The following is a 21,231-nucleotide window of genomic DNA, read 5'->3' on the forward strand; positions in this document are numbered from 1 at the left end:
TAAGGAATGACTCCTCGGGACCAGAACCAGATTCCAAGAGACAACTGGGGAATTAAAGAGAGGGTGTATGTAAAGCACTCCTTGGTGCTGCACTGCAGGAATAAAAGTTATTTTCTGCTGGAAACAGACTGACAGGGCAGAGACGTGTCCCTTGAGTGAACAGAGATGAAGTCCCATGCCCAACCCTTCTATTAAACTGGAAAATTATGGATTCAGCTTCCAGACCGAATTCCAGGCAAAAAATGGTCACCACACATGGTGAAAGGCATTAGAAGAAACCTGTTTCCTGGCACAAAGTATGGTACACACAATGGTGTCTGAAAAAAACCCTGATTGCAACAGACACCCCCATCAAAGCCAGGTGAGGGAGAACCAGGTAAAGGAATGGACTCAGAGTGAGACATTCCAGCCCAAGAGGAAGACGCCAAGGGGGAGTCACAAACATTCATCTTAGATCTGCATAACAGGCTCTACATGGCCAATCTGGAGCCAACAGGATGGACAATCAGCCCTCTAGCTTCCGCTTGCCGGACCCTAGGCAATACTGACACTGGTGGGAAGAGGTATATTAGAGGAAAGGTCAGTGGAACAGACAGCACATCTACCAGTAAGGTTCCAGATCCAGAGTCCTGGAGCAGTATAAAGCCAGCATGCGACCAGTATAGGACAAACAAAGGATTCATAAATTCGCTACTATGAAAAGAGATCACACCCATTGCTAAAACATGGTCTAAACCACTCCAGGCAAATATGGATGTAAAGACTTTCAGAATTTTATAATACTCTCCATGCTTGAGGCAGTGGGCCAAGTTGGGCATGGCATATGTTAGGACACCATGCCTGCGTGAGCAGGACAATCCAACTGAGTTCTGGGTTTGTTTTAGGACACCTTGGAATGTAAATGGCAAACCTATAATTAGCTATTGCATTGAAAACATACCAGCTAATGGTTAAGTATTAGGTATATGTACATGAGTTCAGTCACAAGCAGTAAGATCAGGAGAACACGGGAAGAAGTAGTGAGAAGCTGTGTGCAGGAGTAAAGGAAGGAGATATGTTCACACGTAAGAAATTATCTTTAGGATGGTAACTATATACTTGCAAGTATAAGATTTGTTAAGAGCGGTAATCAAGTCTGAACTCTTTAAGGAATCAATTTTATAATTTCATAATTCATATGTATAAGGACTGCATCAGCCACTTAGTTTGTAAGCCTGATACAATATATTAGTAGGTATATGTGATAAAAGAAATATTAATTGAAATATATCTATATATTAATAATCATATATGATATATTAAATATGAATATAATATATAATATAAATAGGATTCCATAAATCAATAGTCTGCCTGCCAGTTGTGAACTCCTGGGATGTAAACTACTGACAGAGCTGGGAACCGTTCTGCTTACCTCAGAATCTTGATGACTTCTCACATGACTTTAGGCTTTTGGTACTTCCCTGATGATTTATATTTGCAATAGTAGTCGCACTGTTCAACTGAAGATGCTTTACCCGACAGAGGGCTCTGTAGATCCCCCGGAGTTCCAGAATGCTCATTCATGTCTGTTATAAGTAGTGCTTAAAAGTAGACCATAAAGGGATGCCCCTTGTCTAAATGGGAGTTCTGATGCCATGACAGCAGGTGATGCACTTCCTATGACAATAAGAGGTGTTGGACAAGAGCTAAAAGTGTGATCTGTTCCACTTGGAGAGGAGCTCCATTTAGAGAAGTCTGGGGTGAAACAGACTGAATTTCACTATGTCAAAGGTAGGCACTAATTTGGCAAGAACGCTTGTGCATAAAGGGTACAATCTTGTCCCTGGGGAAGAAACTGTCTGGAGCCCTATTTGACATCCAGTCCCAAAGTAGAGCTTCCATTAAGATGGGGTCAGGCTGAAGTGCACCAATTTAGAAGCCACCCAGCCCCCTGTGTGACTAAAGAACACCAGAGGCATAACTGACAATCCAAAGGACAAGGTAATGAAGTAATGATTAGAGAGAACTGCAAACCACAAGAAGCACCGATGGTCCTCCCGGATGAGAATATGATATACCCTGGTTTCAAGGCAAGCATGACTGACCGGAGAGATTCCATCCTGAACATGGGATGCCTGAGTGACTTCAGCTTCAGGATGGGGTGGAAAGAGCTCTCTGGCATTTGCACAATGAAAAAATTGGAGTAGAAACCAGTCATTGTTTGTGGCAGCAGAACTGGGGTAATGACTGAGGAGTCCTGAAGTGCCCTGACAGACTACTGTAAGTCTCCAACTTTGATGAGGAAGACCTATTGTGAAGTACTGGCATGGAAGGACCTCTTAGAAGTCTAAATCCTAAACTTGGGACACAGTGCTTTGTACCCAAGAGTCTGTTATCTGCAGCCATGCCTCAGAGAAAAGCAGTAGATGGCTTACCATCATAGGAACCCCCAGAAGTGGGAGTCCATCCCATCATGTAGGCTGTTGTATATCCAGGCTTGGGAGCTGGCCTACGGCCCACCCAAGTATGCATGCTCCTGGATTTACCTGCCCTGTAAGAAAAAATAAGAATTTACTTACCGATAATTCTATTTCTCGTAGTCCGTAGTGGATGCTGGGGACTCCGTCAGGACCATGGGGAATAGCGGCTCCGCAGGAGACAGGGCACAAAAATAAAGCTTTAGGATCAGGTGGTGTGTACTGGCTCCTCCCCCTATGACCCTCCTCCAAGCCTCAGTTAGGATACTGTGCCCGGACGAGCGTACACAATAAGGAAGGATATTGAACCCCGGGTAAGACTCATACCAGCCACACCAATCACACCAATCACACCGTATAACTTGTGATCTGAACCCAGTTAACAGTATGACAAACGTAGGAGCCTCTGAACAGACGGCTCACAACAAATAACAACCCGATTTTTTTGTAACAATAACTATGTACAAGTATTGCAGACAATCCGCACTTGGGATGGGCGCCCAGCATCCACTACGGACTACGAGAAATAGAATTATCGGTAAGTAAATTCTTATTTTCTCTAACGTCCTAAGTGGATGCTGGGGACTCCGTCAGGACCATGGGGATTATACCAAAGCTCCCAAACGGGCGGGAGAGTGCGGATGACTCTGCAGCACCGAATGAGAGAACTCAAGGTCCTCCTCAGCCAGGGTATCAAATTTGTAGAATTTTGCAAACGTATTTGCCCCTGACCAAGTAGCAGCTCGGCAGAGTTGTAATGCCGAGACTCCCCGGGCAGCCGCCCAGGATGAGCCCACTTTCCTTGTGGAATGGGCCTTGACAGATTTAGGTTGTGGCAAGCCTGCCACAGAATGTGCAAGTTGAATTGTGCTACAAATCCAACGAGCAATCGTCTGCTTAGAAGCAGGAGCACCCATCTTGTTGGGTGCATACAATATAAGCCGTGAGTCAGACTTTCTGACTCCCGCCGTTCTTGAAATATATATTTTCAATGCCCGGACCACGTCCAACAACTTGGAATCCTCCAACTCGTTAGTAGCCGCAGGCACCACAATAGGCTGGTTCAGGTGAAACGCTGACACCACCTTAGGCAGAAAATGAGGACGCGTCCGCAGTTCTGCCCTGTCCGTATGGAAAATCAGATATGGGCTCTTATATGATAAAGCCGCCAATTCTGATACTCTCCTGGCTGAAGCCAGGGCCAGTAGCATGGTTACTTTCCATGTGAGATACTTCAGCTCCACCGATTTGAGCGGCTCAAACCAATGGGATTTGAGAAAATCCAAGACTACATTAAGATCCCACGGTGCCACTGGGGGCACAACCGGGGGCTGTATATGTAGTACTCCTTTTACAAAAGTCTGGACTTCAGGAACTGAAGCCAATTCTTTCTGGAAGAAAATCGACAGGGCCGAAATTTGAACCTTAATGGACTCCAATTTGAGGCCCATAGACAATCCTGTTTGCAGGAAATGTAGGAATCGACCCAGTTGAAATTCCTCCGTGGGGGCCTTCCTGGCCTCACACCACGCAACATATTTTCTGCAAATGCGGTGATAATGTTGTGCAGTCACCTCCTTCCTGGCTTTTACCAGTGTAGGAATGACCTCTTCCGGAATGCCTTTTTCCTTTAGAATTCGGCGTTCAACCGCCATGCCGTCAAACGCAGCCGCGGTAAGTCTTGGAATAGACACGGTCCCTGCTGAAGCAGGTCCCGTCTTAGAGGTAGAGGCCACGGATCCTCCGTGAGCATCTCTTGAAGTTCCGGGTACCAAGTTCTTCTTGGCCAATCCGGAGCCACTAGTATCGTTCTTACTCCCTTCTGCCGTATAATTCTCAGTACTTTTGGTATGAGAGGCAGAGGAGGGAACACATACACTGACTGGAACACCCACGGTGTTACCAGAGCGTCCACAGCTATTGCCTGAGGATCTCTTGACCTGGCGCAATACCTGTCCAGTTTTTTGTTGAGGCGGGACGCCATCATATCCACCATTGGTTTTTCCCAACGGTTCACAATCATGTGGAAGACTTCTGGATGAAGTCCCCACTCTCCCGGGTGTAGATCGTGTCTGCTGAGGAAGTCTGCTTCCCAGTTGTCCACTCCCGGAATGAATACTGCTGACAGTGCTATCACATGATCTTCCGCCCAGCGAAGAATCCTTGCAGCTTCTGCCATTGCTGTCCCGCTTCTTGTGCCGCCCTGTCTGTTTACGTGGGCGACTGCCGTGATGTTGTCCGACTGGATCAACACCGGCTGACCCTGAAGCAGGGGTTTTGCCAGACTTAGAGCATTGTAAATCGCTCTTAGCTCCAGTATATTTATGTGAAGAGACATCTCCAGGCTTGACCATACTCCCTGGAAGTTTCTTCCTTGTGTGACCGCTCCCCAGCCTCTCAGACTGGCATCCGTGGTCACCAGGACCCAGTCCTGTATGCCGAATCTGCGGCCCTCTAACAGATGAGCACTCTGCAACCACCACAGAAGAGACACCCTTGTCCGTGGCGATAAGGTTATCCGCTGATGCATCTGCAGATGCGATCCGGACCATTTGTCCAGCAGATCCCCCTGAAAAGTTCGTGCGTGGAATCTGCCGAATGGAATCGCTTCGTAAGAAGCCACCATCTTTCCCAGGACTCTTGTGCATTGATGTACAGACACTGTCCCTGGTTTTAGGAGGTTCCTGACAAGTTCGGATAACTCCCTGGCTTTCTCCTCCGGAAGAAACACCTTTTTCTGAACCGTGTCCAGAATCATTCCCAGGAACAGCAGACGTGTTGTCGGGGTCAACTGAGATTTTGGAAAATTCAGAATCCACCCGTGTTGTTGCAGCACTACTTGGGTTAGTGCTACTCCGTCCTCCAGCTGTTCTCTGGACCTTGCCCTTATCAGGAGATCGTCCAAGTAAGGGATAATTAATACGCCTCTTCTTCGCAGAAGAATCATCATTTCGGCCATTACCTTGGTAAAGACCCGAGGTGCCGTGGACAATCCAAACGGCAGCGTCTGAAACTGATAATGACAGTTTTGCACCACGAACCTGAGGTACCCTTGATGTGAAGGGCAAATTGGGACATGCAGGTAAGCATCCTTTATGTCCAGGGACACCATAAAGTCCCCTTCTTCCAGATTCGCTATCACTGCTCTGAGTGACTCCATCTTGAACTTGAATTTTTGTATGTACAGGTTCAAAGATTTCAGATTTAGAATAGGTCTTACCGAGCCGTCCGGCTTCGGTACCACAAATAGCGTGGAGTAATACCCCTTTCCCTGTTGTAGGAGGGGTACCTTGACTATCACCTGCTGAGCAAACAGCTTGTGAATGGCTTCCAATACCGTCGCCCTGTCTGAGGGAGACGTTGGCAAAGCAGACTTTAGGAACCGGCGAGGGGGAGACTTCTCGAATTCCAACCTGTAACCCTGAGATACTACCTGCAGAATCCAGGGGTCCACCTGTAAGCAAGCCCACTGTGCGCTGAAATTCTTGAGTCGACCCCCCACCGTTCCTGAGTCCGCTTGTAAGGCCCCAGCGTCATGCTGAGGGCTTTGCAGAACCCTGGGAGGGCTTCTGTTCCTGGGCAGGGGCTGCTTGCTGCCCTCTCTTACCCCTTCCTCTGCCCCTAGGCAGATATGACTGTCCTTTTGTCCGCTTGTTCTTATAGGACCGAAAGGACTGCGGCTGAAAAGACGGTGTCTTTTTCTGTTGGGAGGGGGTCTGAGGTAAAAAGGTGGATTTTCCGGCAGTTGCCGTGGCCACCAGATCCGATAGACCGACGCCAAATAATTCCTCCCCTTTATACGGCAATACTTCCATATGCCGTTTGGAATCCGCATCACCTGACCACTGTCGCGTCCATAAACTCCTTCTGGCAGATATGGACATCGCATTTACTCTCGATGCCAGAGTGCAAATATCTCTCTGCGCATCTCGCATATAAAGGAAAGCATCCTTTAATTGCTCTATAGTCAATAAAATACTGTCCCTATCCAGGGTATCAATATTTTCAGTCAGGGAATCCAACCAGACGACCCCAGCACTGCACATCCAGGCTGAGGCGATGGCCGGTCGCAGTATAACACCAGTATGTGTGTATATACTTTTTAGGGTAGTTTCCAGTCTCCTATCTGCTGGATCCTTGAGGGCGGCCGTATCCGGAGACGGTAACGCCACTTGTTTTGATAAGCGTGTGAGCGCCTTATCCACCCTAGGGGGTGTTTCCCAGCGCGCCCTAACCTCTGGCGGGAAAGGGTATAATGCTAATAACTTTTTTGAAATTAGCATTTTTCTATCTGGGTTAAACCACGCTTCATCACATACATCATTTAATTCCTCTGATTCAGGAAAAACTACAGGTAGTTTTTTCACCCCCCACATAATACCCCTTTTTGTGGTACTTGCAGCATCAGAGATATGCAAAGCCTCCTTCATTGCCGTGATCATATAACGTGTGGCCCTACTTGAAAATACGTTTGTTTCATCACCGTCGACACTAGATTCAGTTTCTGTGTCTGGGTCTGTGTCGACCGACTGAGGTAAAGGGCGCTTTACAGCCCCTGACGGTGTCTGAGACGCCTGGGCAGGTACTAACTGGTTTGCCGGCCGTCTCATGTCGTCAACTGATTTTTGTAATGTGCTGACATTATCACGTAATTCCATAAACAAAGCCATCCATTCCGGTGTCGACTCCCTGGGGGGTGACATCACCATTATCGGCAATTGCTCTGCCTCCACGCCAACATCGTCCTCATACATGTCGACACACACGTACCGACACACAGCAGACACACAGGGAATGCTCTTATCGAAGACAGGACCCCACTAGCCCTTTGGGGAGACAGAGGGAGAGTTTGCCAGCACACACCCAAGCGCTATAATATATATGGGAACAACCTTATATAAGTGTTGTTCCTTATAGCAGCTTAAATATATCCAGTATATCGCCAAAAAATGCCCCCCCCTCTCTGTTTTACCCTGTTTCTGTAGTGCAGTGCAGGGGAGAGTCCTGGGAGCCTTCCTCACAGCGGAGCTGAGCAGGAAAATGGCGCTGTGTGCTGAGGAGAATAAGCCCCGCCCCCTATTTCGGCGGGCTTTCCTCCCGTGGATTTAGATAATTGGCATGGGTTAAATACATACATATAGCCTTAATGGCTATATGTGATGTATTCTTTTGCCTTAAGGTAATAAAATATTGCTGCCCAGGGCGCCCCCAGCAGCGCCCTGCACCCTCCGTGACCGCTTGGTGTGAAGTGTGTGACAACAATGGCGCACAGCTGCAGTGCTGTGCGCTACCTTCATGAAGACTGAAGAGCCTTCTGCCGCCTGTTTCCGGACCTTCAATCTTCAGCATCTGTAAGGGGGGTCGGCGGCGCGGCTCCGGGACGAACCCCAGGGTGAGACCTGTGTTCCGACTCCCTCTGGAGCTAATGGTGTCCAGTAGCCTAAGAATCCAATCCATCCTGCACGCAGGTGAGTTGAAATTCTCTCCCCTAAGTCCCTCGATGCAGTGAGCCTGTTGCCAGCAGGACTCACTGAAAATAAAAAACCTAAAAAACTTTTTCTAAGCAGCTCTTTAAGAGAGCCACCTAGATTGCACCCTGCTCGGACGGGCACAAAAACCTAACTGAGGCTTGGAGGAGGGTCATAGGGGGAGGAGCCAGTACACACCACCTGATCCTAAAGCTTTATTTTTGTGCCCTGTCTCCTGCGGAGCCGCTATTCCCCATGGTCCTGACGGAGTCCCCAGCATCCACTTAGGACGTTAGAGAAACACTGGCTCAGAGAGAAGGGCTAAAATCTCTATTTGCCCTGAGGACGAATGGACTGAAAAGAGATCATGGCCTTAGGAGCTGAGGAGAGAAGACCTATTTGGAGACAGCCGCAGCAGCAATCATTTAGCCAATTCAGGTCCAAAAACTTGAATACTGAATCTGCATTTCAAAAACGGAGTCAGAGAGATCGCCTAGCAGCAAGTAGAACCTGCAGATGATGGCCTGGAGCAGACCAACTGCTTCGCCAGCAACAGATCTGCCTGCGAGAGTGAAAGCCCATGAGGGCTCTGGCAGGGGGCTGTCACAAAGGAACCAGGATGCAGCACTGAAGCAAAGCAAACATAATTGATACTGAAACGCACCAGCAAATTTGTTCTCATTTTTGCAGGAACTGTGTTTTTGCACAGAAGCACTCATCAGGGCAGCCCTGAAAGAATTTCCATTGACAGGCATACTTAAAAACCTGGCTTGGAAAACCAACATAAGGCATGTAGTACCCTGAGAGGAATGATGTACACCAGTGATGGCTAACCTTGACACTCCAGCTGTTGAACTACACATCCCAGCATGCCCTGCATTAGTTTTAGCAAGGCCAAATAGCAAAACTGTAGCAGGGCATGCTGGGATGTGTAGTTCAACAACAGCTGGAGTGTCAAGGTTAGTCATCACTGGTGTACACTAAACAGGAGACAGCCAAACAATACGTAAAATGGCTATATAACAGAGGATCTAAACGCTGTACAAACTATATAATAGTAGTGTAAACAAAATAAGGCACAACAAATGACATGTGTATACAGATAGCAGAATATTGGCATTACTCGCTAAACATGATAAACAGATTTCTACCAGATTAACAGAACTATACAGAATTTTAAATAAATTCTGGTCTTAAATTTACACAACAGCACTGAAGAACCATGCACACAGAAATATGCAAAGTTCACAAATGCACACCCTGCAAGTTTAGGTAGAGGACACAGAACTTCAAATGTGTCCTCATACATCTGGCCTTAATGCACCACTCAGTGGGAGATGCCTGGAGTGAGCTGATAGGTCCAGTGCATCTCCATTAGCGTTGGGCGTCTTTTCTTGCCAAAAATGAATCTTATTCGCGTTTTGATGCAGACTCTGATAATAAAGCTGAATGCAGCAGTCTAGTCTCAGGGAGGTAAAGACAGCGAGAAGACATCTGGCCTGCTGCCTATAATAGGGGGCGAGGTAAAAAGGCGTTTGAGGAGACAACGGGGAAAAGGCCCCCTCTTCCCACCACAACTCCCACCGTTCTCACTGCATCCCATTAGTCCAAATGTCCCTGGTGGTCCAGTGAGGAAGTAGAGCACCACGCAGTCATTGTGCTGCAAACACACACAACCCCCTGTTCCCTGTGCATTGCCAAATCTCAACTTTCCAAAGCAGGTAAGGCAGATGGGGCAGCTGGTGTGAGCACTGCATCCGCAGTAGCTATGAATAAAATAAAAAACTAATAAAAAACCAAACAGCTGCAACCGCAACTCCGAAAAAAACATGTCCAACACCTGAGGGCACTAAGAATAACTATCTGTCCAGGGCAGTAGGTGGGGTATATGGGAGGAGGAGCATGCGCTGGAAAGTTTTAACTATTCAGTGCCCAGACCCCTCCAGCACCACCTATACCCAGTATATCTCCAGCGTTCCCCATAGATGAAAGATAAAGTGCAAACAATACAATTTCTGTAAAAACTTACTAAAATATTAAAGTGGTTTGCAGTTGAAGCAGAAATAGGGGCATCGAACCTACCTGAGGAACTGGTCACTGGTGGTGCCACAGTGCATGAATGAATTTGCTATTACAGTAGCTGTGTGACATACAGAGTTTCTCACCGCGTCCTGAAAAAATAAATTTTTGTTCAATTAATTTCTGGACCAAGTTAATGCATTTCTCATTTTACAATGTTCTATTGGGACATGGATGCAAGTTATTTTGATATGTGGGTGCCATGACCTATTTGTAATTTGATAGGTGGATGGGGAATTTTATAGACTCAATCTAGAATACAAGACCTTGCTTGGGAATAAAATGCATAGTCTAATGCGCTAAAGTTCTGCAAAAGTTAATGGTTTGCCATAGAAAACTTCTTACATTTGTGCATTAAATGTTATTTCACAGAAACCGTTTTATTAAGAAATCTCCTTGTGAATATGACAGTACTCAGGTCTTTTCTTCTTTACATAATTATGCTAATTGGACACGGTAATTATGTATTCATGTGAAAATCCACTTGTTTGTAAATTAGGGGAGTTCAGACTAGAACAGTCAGTTGTATCCCCGGTCTGTGCTACGGAATTCTTTTGGCACCTTATAAATAATACAGTGCCCAAAAGCCCACTGTAAATGTGATAGCAGCTGAGACATCAGGGGAGGATAATGTTAAGCTCTCTCGGCCCTGCCAGCTGACTTGTCTGCTAAGGGGTCTGGAGTCAACTGTATGCATCACATAGGGTCTTCCCAGTAACTTGCAGTGGTTTACATAGATCACCTAAGCCAGAGGTTCTCAAACTCGGTCCTCGGGAGCCCACACAGTGCATGTTTTGCAGGTAACCCAGCAGGTGCACAGGTGTATTAATTACTCACTGACACATTTTAAAAGGTCCACAGGTGGAGCTAATTATTTCACTTGTGATTCTGTGAGGTGACCTGCAAAACATGCACCGTGTGGAGTTTGAGAACCTCTGACCTAAGCAAACAGTGATTGAGAAATGCACATTTTTATTATGACACACAACTAAACACTGCAACAACTCTACAACTAAAAAGCAAGGGGTCTACATGGAAGACTTTTGTTACCACTATTCCAGTTGATTTTCAGAAGAGAAATAGGAACGCCTTCAAACATATGTTGTGGTATGAGCATAAATACTATTGGATGACCCTCTCATACTAACCGATGGCTGAAGGTTGACTCCTACTACCTTTTAGTGATTTAAGTGAATTCATCAAGCAGCCCCTCTGAAAATTTCCACACCTCCGCTATAGGGGCTTATTAGATATCTTCCACAATCAGAAGAAAGCGTCATAGTGGTTCATAGTTTGTTAATGTCCTATGTAGCCGTGATGGAGGGCTGTTAATTACTTGAAACAGACTTTTTTCCTTTTACTGTTCACCCTAACATATTGTTTCATTTAATGTGATATTACTATGTTAGCAATTTATGTAACCCCTTGGCGATAAAACATCTGATTGTGCATGTTTATGTTGCTAGACGAAATGTGTTCGGAGGTGCCTCAAGAAGGAAAAAAAAACCCACACCAAATAAACAGGACTTCACCAAAGTGCAAATTAAACAAGTCAACAATCCTACACTTTAGCAATGCCTTCAGCTCAGCAGCTTTGAAACGCAGGCCTGGCTTACTCTCCTACCAACGTAGTAGGGACAGCACTCAAGGTCTTCCTCCAATTGGATGGTAAACACATTAGCAAAGCTAGCAGAGTTTACATGCATGTCCTCCTCATAACTGGATTTATTTCTAATCTCAAACCTACTGGAGCCACACTCTACTTGGACGGTACGCCAGAACTCTGAGAGAAACTCTAGAAGAAGCTTAGGCGGGGGAGAATATTTCCTATTCCAGACTCCGTCACACCATTTCCTATTCCAGACTCCGTCACTCCACGTCACCGAGTAGAACATTAAAGGTGTGTGAACAAGGTCCAGGCTAATTCATGTGTAAGAGAAGTGACTCAATCTGAACTGGTTATAAGGGGCATGGGCAGATTACTCCTGCCCACATGTGCTAAAAAAATAATAATGTAAACTTAATAATAGGATTTTTGTACTTGGCAGTAAAATCCCTTTCTCCGATTCCATGGGAAACATTTGAACACTGGGGCATAAATGGTGGTGTGCGGAGCCTGGCACTTATAACCTGACCTCAGAAAGGTTTAAATAACTCCAAGACGAGATGGGAGAGTGGAGAGAGAAAGACACCCAACACTAAACAGACATAATGATATAACAAACAACAGTAACAAACCAAACAAGATACACACAACAAAGTTGGGTAAGTCTGCACAGGATCTGTATTTATAAGATATTTATATTTAGAAACCCAACATATGGCTATGTAAACGTAAGTGTAAATAGCGCTGGGTTGGTGGTGCTCCCAGAGAATAGTTTCGATAAATTATCAATAAAAGGACTGATTCTTGCAAAGACGCAAAAAAACACAGAAGCGACTATGTCTAACCTGGGGCACACTTATACTATATTTGAAAAATTTATGAAAAACAGTTTATAATAAGATTTTACTTACCGATAAATCTATTTCTCGTAGTCCGTAGTGGATGCTGGGGACTCCGTCAGGACCATGGGGATATAGCGGCTCCGCAGGAGACAGGGCACAATAATAAAAGCTTTAGGATCAGGTGGTGTGCACTGGCTCCTCCCCCTATGACCCTCCTCCAAGCCTCAGTTAGGATACTGTGCCCGGACGAGCGTGCATAATAAGGAAGGATATTGAATCCCGGGTAAGACTCATACCAGCCACACCAATCACACCGTACAACCTGTGATCTGAACCCAGTTAACAGTATGATAACAACGAAGGAGCCTCTGAAAAGATGGCTCACAACAAGAATAACCCGATTTTTGTAACAATAACTATGTACAAGTATTGCGGACAATCCGCACTTGGGATGGGCGCCCAGCATCCACTACGGACTACGAGAAATAGATTTAATCGGTAAGTAAAATCTTATTTTCTCTGACGTCCTAGTGGATGCTGGGGACTCCATCAGGACCATGGGGATTATACCAAAGCTCCCAAACGGGCGGGAGAGTGCGGATGACCCTGCAGCACCGAATGAGAGAACTCCATGTCCTCCTCAGCCAGGGTATCAAATTTGTAGAATTTAGCAAACGTGTTTTCCCCTGACCAAGTAACTGCTCGGCAAAGTTGTAAAGCCGAGACCCCTCGGGCAGTCGCCCAAGATGAGCCCCCTTCCTTTTGGAATGGGCTTTTACAGATTTTGGCTGTGGCAGGCCTGCCACAGAATGTGTAAACTGAATTGTATTACAAATCCAGCGAGCAATCGTCTGCTTAGAAGCAGGAGCACCCATCTTGTTGGGTGCATACAGGCTAAACAGCGAGTCAGATTTTCTGACTCCAGCCTTCCTGGAAACATATTTTTCAGGGCCCTGACAACGTCAAGTAACTTGGAGTCCTCCAAGTCCCTAGTACCCGCAGGTACCACAATAGGTTGGTTCATGTGAAAAACAGAAAACACCTTAAGGAGAAATTGAGGACGAGTCCTCAATTCTGCCCTGTCAGAATGAAAAATTAAGTAAGGGCTTTATATATGATAAAGCCGCCAATTCTGACACACGCCTGGCTGAAGCCAGGGCTAATAACATCGTCACTTTCCATGTGAGATATTTTAAGTCCACAGTGGTGAGTGGTTCAAACCAATGTGACTTTAGGAAACTCAAAACAACATTGAGATCCCAAGGTGCCACTGGGGCACAAAAGGAGGCTGTATATGCAGTACCCCTTTTACAAACATCTGAACGTCAGGCACTAAAGCCAGTTCTTTCTGGAAGAAATTCGACAGGGCCGAAATTTGAACCTTAATGGACCCTAATTTTAGGCCCATAGACAGTCCTGTTTTCAGGAAATGTAGGAAACGACCCAGTTGGAATTCCTCTGTAGGGGCCTTCTTGGCCCCACACCACGCAACATATCTTCGCCAAATGCGGTGAAAATGTTTTGCGGTTACATCCTTCCTGTCTTCGACCAGGGTAGGGATGACTTCATCTGGAATGCCCTTTCAGGATCCGGCGTTCAACCGCCATGCCGTCAAACGCGGCCGCGGTAAGTCTTGGAACAGACAAGGCCCCTGCTGGAGCAGGTCCTTTCTTAAAGGTAGAGGCCACGGGTCTTCCGTGAACATCTCTTGAAGTTTCGGGTACCAAGTCCTTCTTGGCCAATCCGGAACCACGAGTATCATTCTTACTCATCTCCCTCTTATGATTCTCAGTACTTTTTGTATGAGAGGCATAGGAGGGAACACATACTCTGACTGGTACATCCACAGTGTTACCAGAGCGTCCACCGCTATTGCCTGAGGGTCCCTTGACCTGGCGCAATATCTAGTTCTTTGTTCAGGCGGGACGCCATCATGTCCACCTTTGGTTTTTCACAACGGTTTACAATCATGTGGAAGACTTCCCGATGAAGTCCCCACTCTCCCGGGTGGAGGTCATGCCTGCTGAGGAAGTCTGCTTCCCAGTTTTCCACTCCCGGAATGAACACTGCTGAGAGTGTTATCACATGATTTTTCGCCCAGCGAAGAATCCTTGCAGTTTCTGCCATTTCCCTCCTGCTTCTTGTGCCGCCCTGTCTGTTTACGTGGGCGACTGCCGTGATGTTGTCCCACTGGATCAATACCGGCTGACCTTGAAGCAGAGGTCTTGCTAAGCTTAGAGCATTGTAAATTGCCCTTAGCTCCAGTATATTTATGTGGAGAGAAGTCTCCAGACTCGATCACACTCTCTGGAAATTTTTTCCTTGTGTGACTGCTCCCCAGCCACTCAGGCTGGCATCCGTGGTCACCAGGACCCAGTCCTGAATGCCGAATCTGCGGCCCTTTCATAGATGAGCACTCTGCAGCCACCGCAGAAGAAACACCCTTGTCCTTGGAGACAGGGTTATCCGCTGATGCATCTGAAGATGCGATCCGGACCATTTTTCCAGCAGATCCCACGTAAAGGTTCTTGCGTGAAATCTACCGAATGGGATCGCTTTGTAAGAAACCACCATTTTTCACAGGATCCTTGTGCAATGATGCACTGATACTTTTCCTGGTTTTAGGAGGTTCCTGACTAGCTCGGATAACTCCCTGGCTTTCTTCTCCGGGAGAAAACATCCTTTTCTGGACTGTGTCCAGAATCATCCCTAGGAACAGTAGACGTGTCGTCGGAAAAAACTGAGATTTTGGAATATTTAGAATCCACTCGTGCTGTCGTAGAACTACTTAAGATAGTGCTACTCCGACCTCCAACTGTTCTCTGGACCTTGCCCTTATCAGGAAAGCGTCCATATTTCTTTTAAGAAGAATCATCATTTCGGCCATTACCTTGGTAAAGACCCGGGGTGCCGTGGACAATCCAAACGGCAGCGTCTGAACTGATAGTGACAGTTCTGTACCACGAACCTGAGGTACCCTTGGTGAGAAGGGCAAATTTGGACATGTAGGTAAGCGTCCCTGATATCCAGTGACACCATATCGTCCCCTTCTTCCTGGTTCGCTATCACTGCTCTGAGTGACTCCATCTTGATTTGAACGCTTGTATGTAAGTGTTCAAATATTTCAGATCTCACCTAGCCGTCTGGCTTCAGTACCACAATATAGTGTGGAATAATACCCCTTCCCTTGTTGTAGAAGGGGTACTTTGATTATCACCTGCTGGGAATACAGCCTGTGAATTGTTCCCAATACTGCCTCCCTGTCGGAGGGAGACGTTGGTAAAGCAGACTTCAGGAACTTGTGAGGGGGAGACGTCTCGAATTTCCAATGTACACCTGGGATACTACGTGTAGGATCCAGGAGTCCACTTGTGAGTGAGCCCACTGCGTGCTGAAACTCTTGAGATGACCCCCTACCGCACCTGAGTCCGCTTGTACGGCCCCAGCGTCATGCTGCGGACTTGGCAGAAGCTGTGGAGGGCTTCTGTTCCTGGGAATGGGCTGCCTGCTGCAGTCTTCTTCCCTTTCCTCTACCCCTGGGCAGATATGACTGGCCCTTTTGCCCGCCTGCCCTTATGGGGACGAAAGGACTGAGACTGAAAAGACTGTGTCCTTTTCTGCTGAGATGTGACTTGGGGTAACAAAAGGTGGATTTTTCAGCTGTTGCCATGGCCACCAGGTCCGATGGACCGCCCCTTTATACGGCAATACTTCCATGTGCCGTCTGGAATCTGCATCACCTGACCACTGTCGTCTGGCAGATATGGACATCACATTTACTCTTGATGCCAGAATGCAAATATCCCTCTGCGCATCTCGCATATATAGAAATGCATCCTTAAAATGCTCTATAGTCAATAAAATCTTGTCCCTGTCAAGGGTATCAATATTTTCAGTCAGGAAATCCGACCAAGCCCCCTCAGCGCTGCACATCCAGGCTGAGGCGATTGCTGGTCGTAGTATAACACCAGTATATGTGTATATACTTTTAGGATATTTTTCAGCTTCCTATCAGCTGGCTCCTTGAGGGCTGCCGTATCTGGAGACGGTAACGCCACTTGTTTTTATAAGCGTGTGAGCGCCTTATTCACCCTAAGGTGTGTTTCCCAACTCGCCCTAACTTCTGGCGGGAAAGGGTATACCGCCAATAATCTTCTATCGGAGGAAACCCACGTATCATCACACACTTCATTTAATTTATCTGATTCAGGAAAAACTACAAGTAGTTTATTCACACCCTACATAATACCCTTATTTGTGGTACTTGTAGTATCAGAAATATGTAACACCTCCTTCATTGCCCTTAACATGAAACGTGTGGCCCTAAACGAAAATACGTTTGTTTCTTCACCGTCGACACTGGAGTCAGTGTCCGTGTCTGTGTCTGTGTCGACCGACTGAGGTAAATGGGCGTTTTTACAAGCCCCTGACGGTGTCTGAGACGCCTGGACAGGTACTAATTTGTTTGCCGGCCGTCTCATGTCGTCAACCGACCTTGCAGCGTGTTGACATTATCACGTAATTCCTAAATAAGCCATCCATTCCAGTGTCGACTCCCTAGAGAGTGACATCACCAATACAGGCAATTTGCTCCGCCTCCTCACCAACATCGTCCTCCTACATGTCGACACACACGTACCGACACACAGCACACACACAGGAAATGCTCTGACAGAGGACAGGACCCCACTAGCCCTTTGGGGAGACAGAGGGAGAGTTTGCCAGCACACACCAAAAACGCTATAATTATACAGGGACAACCCCTTATACAAGTGTTTTCCCTTATAGCATTTTTATATATGTAATCATATCGCCAAATAAGTGCCCCCCCTCTCTGTTTTAACCCTGTTTCTGTAGTGCAGTGCAGGGGAGAGCCTGGGAGCCTTCCTCACAGCAGAGCTGAGCAGGAAAATGGCGCCGTGTGCTGAGGAGAATAGGCCCCGCCCCCTTTTCGGCGGGCTCTTCTCCCGGAGTTTGTGAGATCTGGCAGGGGTTAAATACATCCATATAGCCTCAAGGGCTATATGTGATGTATTTTAGCCATAAAAAGGTATTATACATTGCTGCCCAGGGCGCCCCCCCCCAGCGCCCTGCACCCTCAGTGACAGTTGGTGACTGTTGGTGAAGTGTGCTGACAACAATGGCGCACAGCTGCAGTGCTGTGCGCTACCTTATGAAGACTGAAAGTCTTCTGCCGCCTGTTTCTGGACCTCTGGACCTCTTCAACTTCGGCATCTGCAAGGGGGGTCGGCGGCACGGCTCCGGGACGAACCCCAGGGTGAGACCTGTGTTCCGACTCCCTCTGGAGCTAATGGTGTCCAGTAGCCTAAGAAGCAAATCCATCCTGCACGCAGGTGAGTTTTCTTCTCTCCCCTAAGTCCCTCGTAGCAGTGAGCCTGTTGCCAGCAGGACTCACTGAAAATAAAAAACCTAACTTAAACTTTTATTCTAAGCAGCTCAGGAGAGCCACCTAGATTGCACCCTTCTCGTCGGGCACAAAAATCTAACTGAGGCTTGGAGGAGGGTCATAGGGGGAGGAGCCAGTGCACACCACCTGATCCTAAAGCTTTTATTATTGTGCCCTGTCTCCTGCGGAGCCGCTATATCCCCATGGTCCTGACGGAGTCCCCAGCATCCACTAGGACGTCAGAGAAAAGATATAACTTTTATTGAAATCCTTCCAAAAGGGAAAATGAGTCATAAGATAGGAGTAATAAATCCACATCAAGTATATCGTATGGCAATACATCTCCTCAAGCGAAAATATATTTTAGTTGTAAATATCTCTTCGGTGAAATTAAAGAATTATTCACCACCCTAAAATTAGGGAAGATTGAAAAGAGGAGGATTTTCACCAGGCTCAGTAGATCCCAATGATGTACAAATTCTCATGTAATACTATTGTTGTTCCAGAAATGTATCAGGACCAATGCAGTGTGCTAGAGTAAAATACCTACGGTACCTGGTATTCCCTGTAGGTCACCCCAACAGGTACTGACCAGGCCCCACAGTGTATTGCTTCCAAGATCAGACACACTCAGTGTGGTTTGACCGTAGGCGAGTATATTCCACAAAGCATTGGGAATGCCCTGACACACCCTCTAAGATCAAAGTTAGATATAAAAGAGCCAATATCAGTAGTAATGTATGGGAATACACAGAAAATCTGGATATAACTCTGTTACACCTCTAAAGTAGTACTGTAGCATTAAAACAAATAGTTATTGTTAAGGTCAATATGTCCCATAGAATAATATACCATTATTTTTGGTGACAGGGGATTGAGTCCAAGATATCAGCCACTTTAGCTTTGGATATTTTGGTGACAGAGAATAGGGTCTGAAATACCAGCCACTTCTGCTTCTTTGTCATCTGCCTGGGCAACAAATGAGAAAATGAGAGAGTAGCTAGGTATAAGTACCCATTCAGAAGAAAGAAGAACACTTCTGCTGTCCTGTGAAGTAGCAAAACACTGGCGTTACTCGTATTATTGCAGGGCTTGAATTATAGCGCCACAGGATGAGAGAGAGTTCCAGAAATGATATAAAACACAATTGGAAGATGATTTCTTCTGAGAGAATGTGACTCTGAAAAGCTTATATAAGGTTTCAAAAGTCTGAAACCGAAATTAAAAAAAATAAGATTTTACTTGCCGGTAAATCTATTTCCCGTAGTCCGTAGTGGATGCTGGGGACTCCGTAAGGACCATGGGGAATAGACGGGCTCCGCAGGAGACATGGGCACTTTAAGAAAGAATTTAGATTCTGGTGTGCTCTGGCTCCTCCCTCTATGTCCCTCCTCCAGACCTCAGTTAGAAAAACTGTGCCCGGAAGAGCTGACAGTACAAGGAAAGGATTTTGGGAATCCAGGGTAAGACTCATACCAGCCACACCAATCACACCGTATAACTTGTGATAACTTTACCCAGTTAACAGTATGAACAATCACAGAGCATCAGATAAACCCTGATGCAACTATAACATAACCCTTATTTAAGCAATAACTATATACAAGCATTGCAGAAGAAGTCCGCACTTGGGACGGGCGCCCAGCATCCACTACGGACTACGAGAAATAGATTTACCGGTAAGTAAAATCTTATTTTCTCTAACGTCCTAGTGGATGCTGGGGACTCCGTAAGGACCATGGGGATTATACCAAAGCTCCCAAATGGGCGGGAGAGTGCGGATGACTCTGCAGCACCGAATGAGCAAACACAAGGTCCTCCTCAGCCAGGGTATCAAACTTGAAGAACTTTGCAAAGGTGTTTGAACCTGACCAAGTAGCCGCTCGGCAAAGCTGTATTGCAGAGACCCCTCGGGCAGCCGCCCAAGAAGAGCCCACATTCCTTGTGGAATGGGCCTTAACTGATTTAGGCAGCGGCAACCCAGCCGCAGAATGAGCCTGCTGAATCGTGTTACAGATCCAGCGAGCAATAGTTTGCTTTGAAGCAGGCGCCCCAAGCTTTTTGGAAGCATACAGGATAAACAAAGATTCTGTTTTCCTGACCTTAGCCGTTCTGGCTACATAAACCTTCAAAGCCCTGACCACATCCAGTGACTCGGAATCCTCCAAGTCAGTAGTAGCCACAGGCACCACAGTAGGTTGGTTTATATGAAAGGATGAAACCACTTTCGGCAGAAATTGTGGGCAGGTCCGCAATTCTGCTCTATCCGCATGGAAAACCAGATAAGGGCTTTTATGTGACAAAGCCGCCAATTCTGACACACGCCTAGCCGAAGCCAAGGCTAATAGCATGACCACCTTCCACGTGAGATATTTTACTTCCACCGTTTTGAGTGGTTCAAACCAGTGTGATTTCAGGAAACTCAACACCACGTTAAGATACCAAGGTGCCACTGGAGGCACAAAAGGGGGCTGAATATGCAGCACTCCCTTTACAAACGTCTGAACTTCAGGCAGAGAAGCCAGTTCTTTTTGAAAGAAAATGGATAAGGCCGAAATCTGAACATTAATGGAACCCAATTGAAGGTCCAAAGTCACTCCCGACTGTAGGAAGTTAAGGAAACAGCCCAGCTGGAATTCCTCCGTAGGGGCATTCCTGGCCTCACACCAAGCCACATATTTTCGCCATATACGGTGATAATGTTGAGCCGTCCCATCCTTCCTAGCCTTTATCAGCGTAGGAATGACCTCATCCGGAATGCTAGGATCAGGCGTTCAACCGCCCTGCCGTCAAACGCAGCCGCGGTAAGCCTTGGAACAGACAGGGCCCCTGTTGCACAAGTCCTGTCTTAGAGGCAGAGGCCACGGGTCCTCTGTGAGCATTTCTTGCAGATCTGGATACCAAGTCCTTCTTGGCCAATCCGGAACAATGAGTATTGTTCTCACTCCTCTTTTCCTTATGATTCTCAGCACCTTGGGTATGAGAGGAAGAGGAGGAAATACATAAACCGACTGGAACATCCACGGGGTCACCAGTGCGTCCACAGCTATCGCCTGAGGGTCCCTTGACCTGGCGCAATATCTCTGCAGCTTTTTGTTGAGGCGGGATGCCAACATGTCCACCTGTGGCAGTTCCCACCGACTTGCAATCTGCGTGAAGACTTCTTGATGAAGTCCCCACTCTCCCGGGTGGAGGTCGTGCCTGCTGAGGAAGTCTGCTTCCCAGTTGTCCACTCCCGGAATGAACACTGCTGACAGTGTGCTTACGTGATTCTCCGCCCAGCGAAGAATTCTGGTGGCTTCTACCATCGCCACCCTGCTCCTTGTGCCGCCTTGGCGGTTTACATGAGCCACTGCGGTGATGATGTCTG

The 21,231-nt window shown here is 46.8% G+C and overlaps 1 protein-coding gene across 1 annotated transcript in view; it reads right to left on the reverse strand.

Moving 5' to 3' along the window:
• The window catches only part of PSMD1 (proteasome 26S subunit, non-ATPase 1), a 211,607-nt gene that overhangs the window by 98,310 nt on the left and 92,066 nt on the right, over window positions 1-21,231 (reverse strand). The window contains exon 10 of the mRNA XM_063916562.1: window positions 10,010-10,098. Coding sequence (XP_063772632.1) covers window positions 10,010-10,098 — 89 coding nt within the window. The remainder of the gene's footprint in view (window positions 1-10,009; window positions 10,099-21,231) is intronic.

Source organism: Pseudophryne corroboree, chromosome 4 (assembly GCF_028390025.1).
Source record: "Pseudophryne corroboree isolate aPseCor3 chromosome 4, aPseCor3.hap2, whole genome shotgun sequence".
NCBI lineage: Eukaryota > Metazoa > Chordata > Amphibia > Anura > Myobatrachidae > Pseudophryne > Pseudophryne corroboree.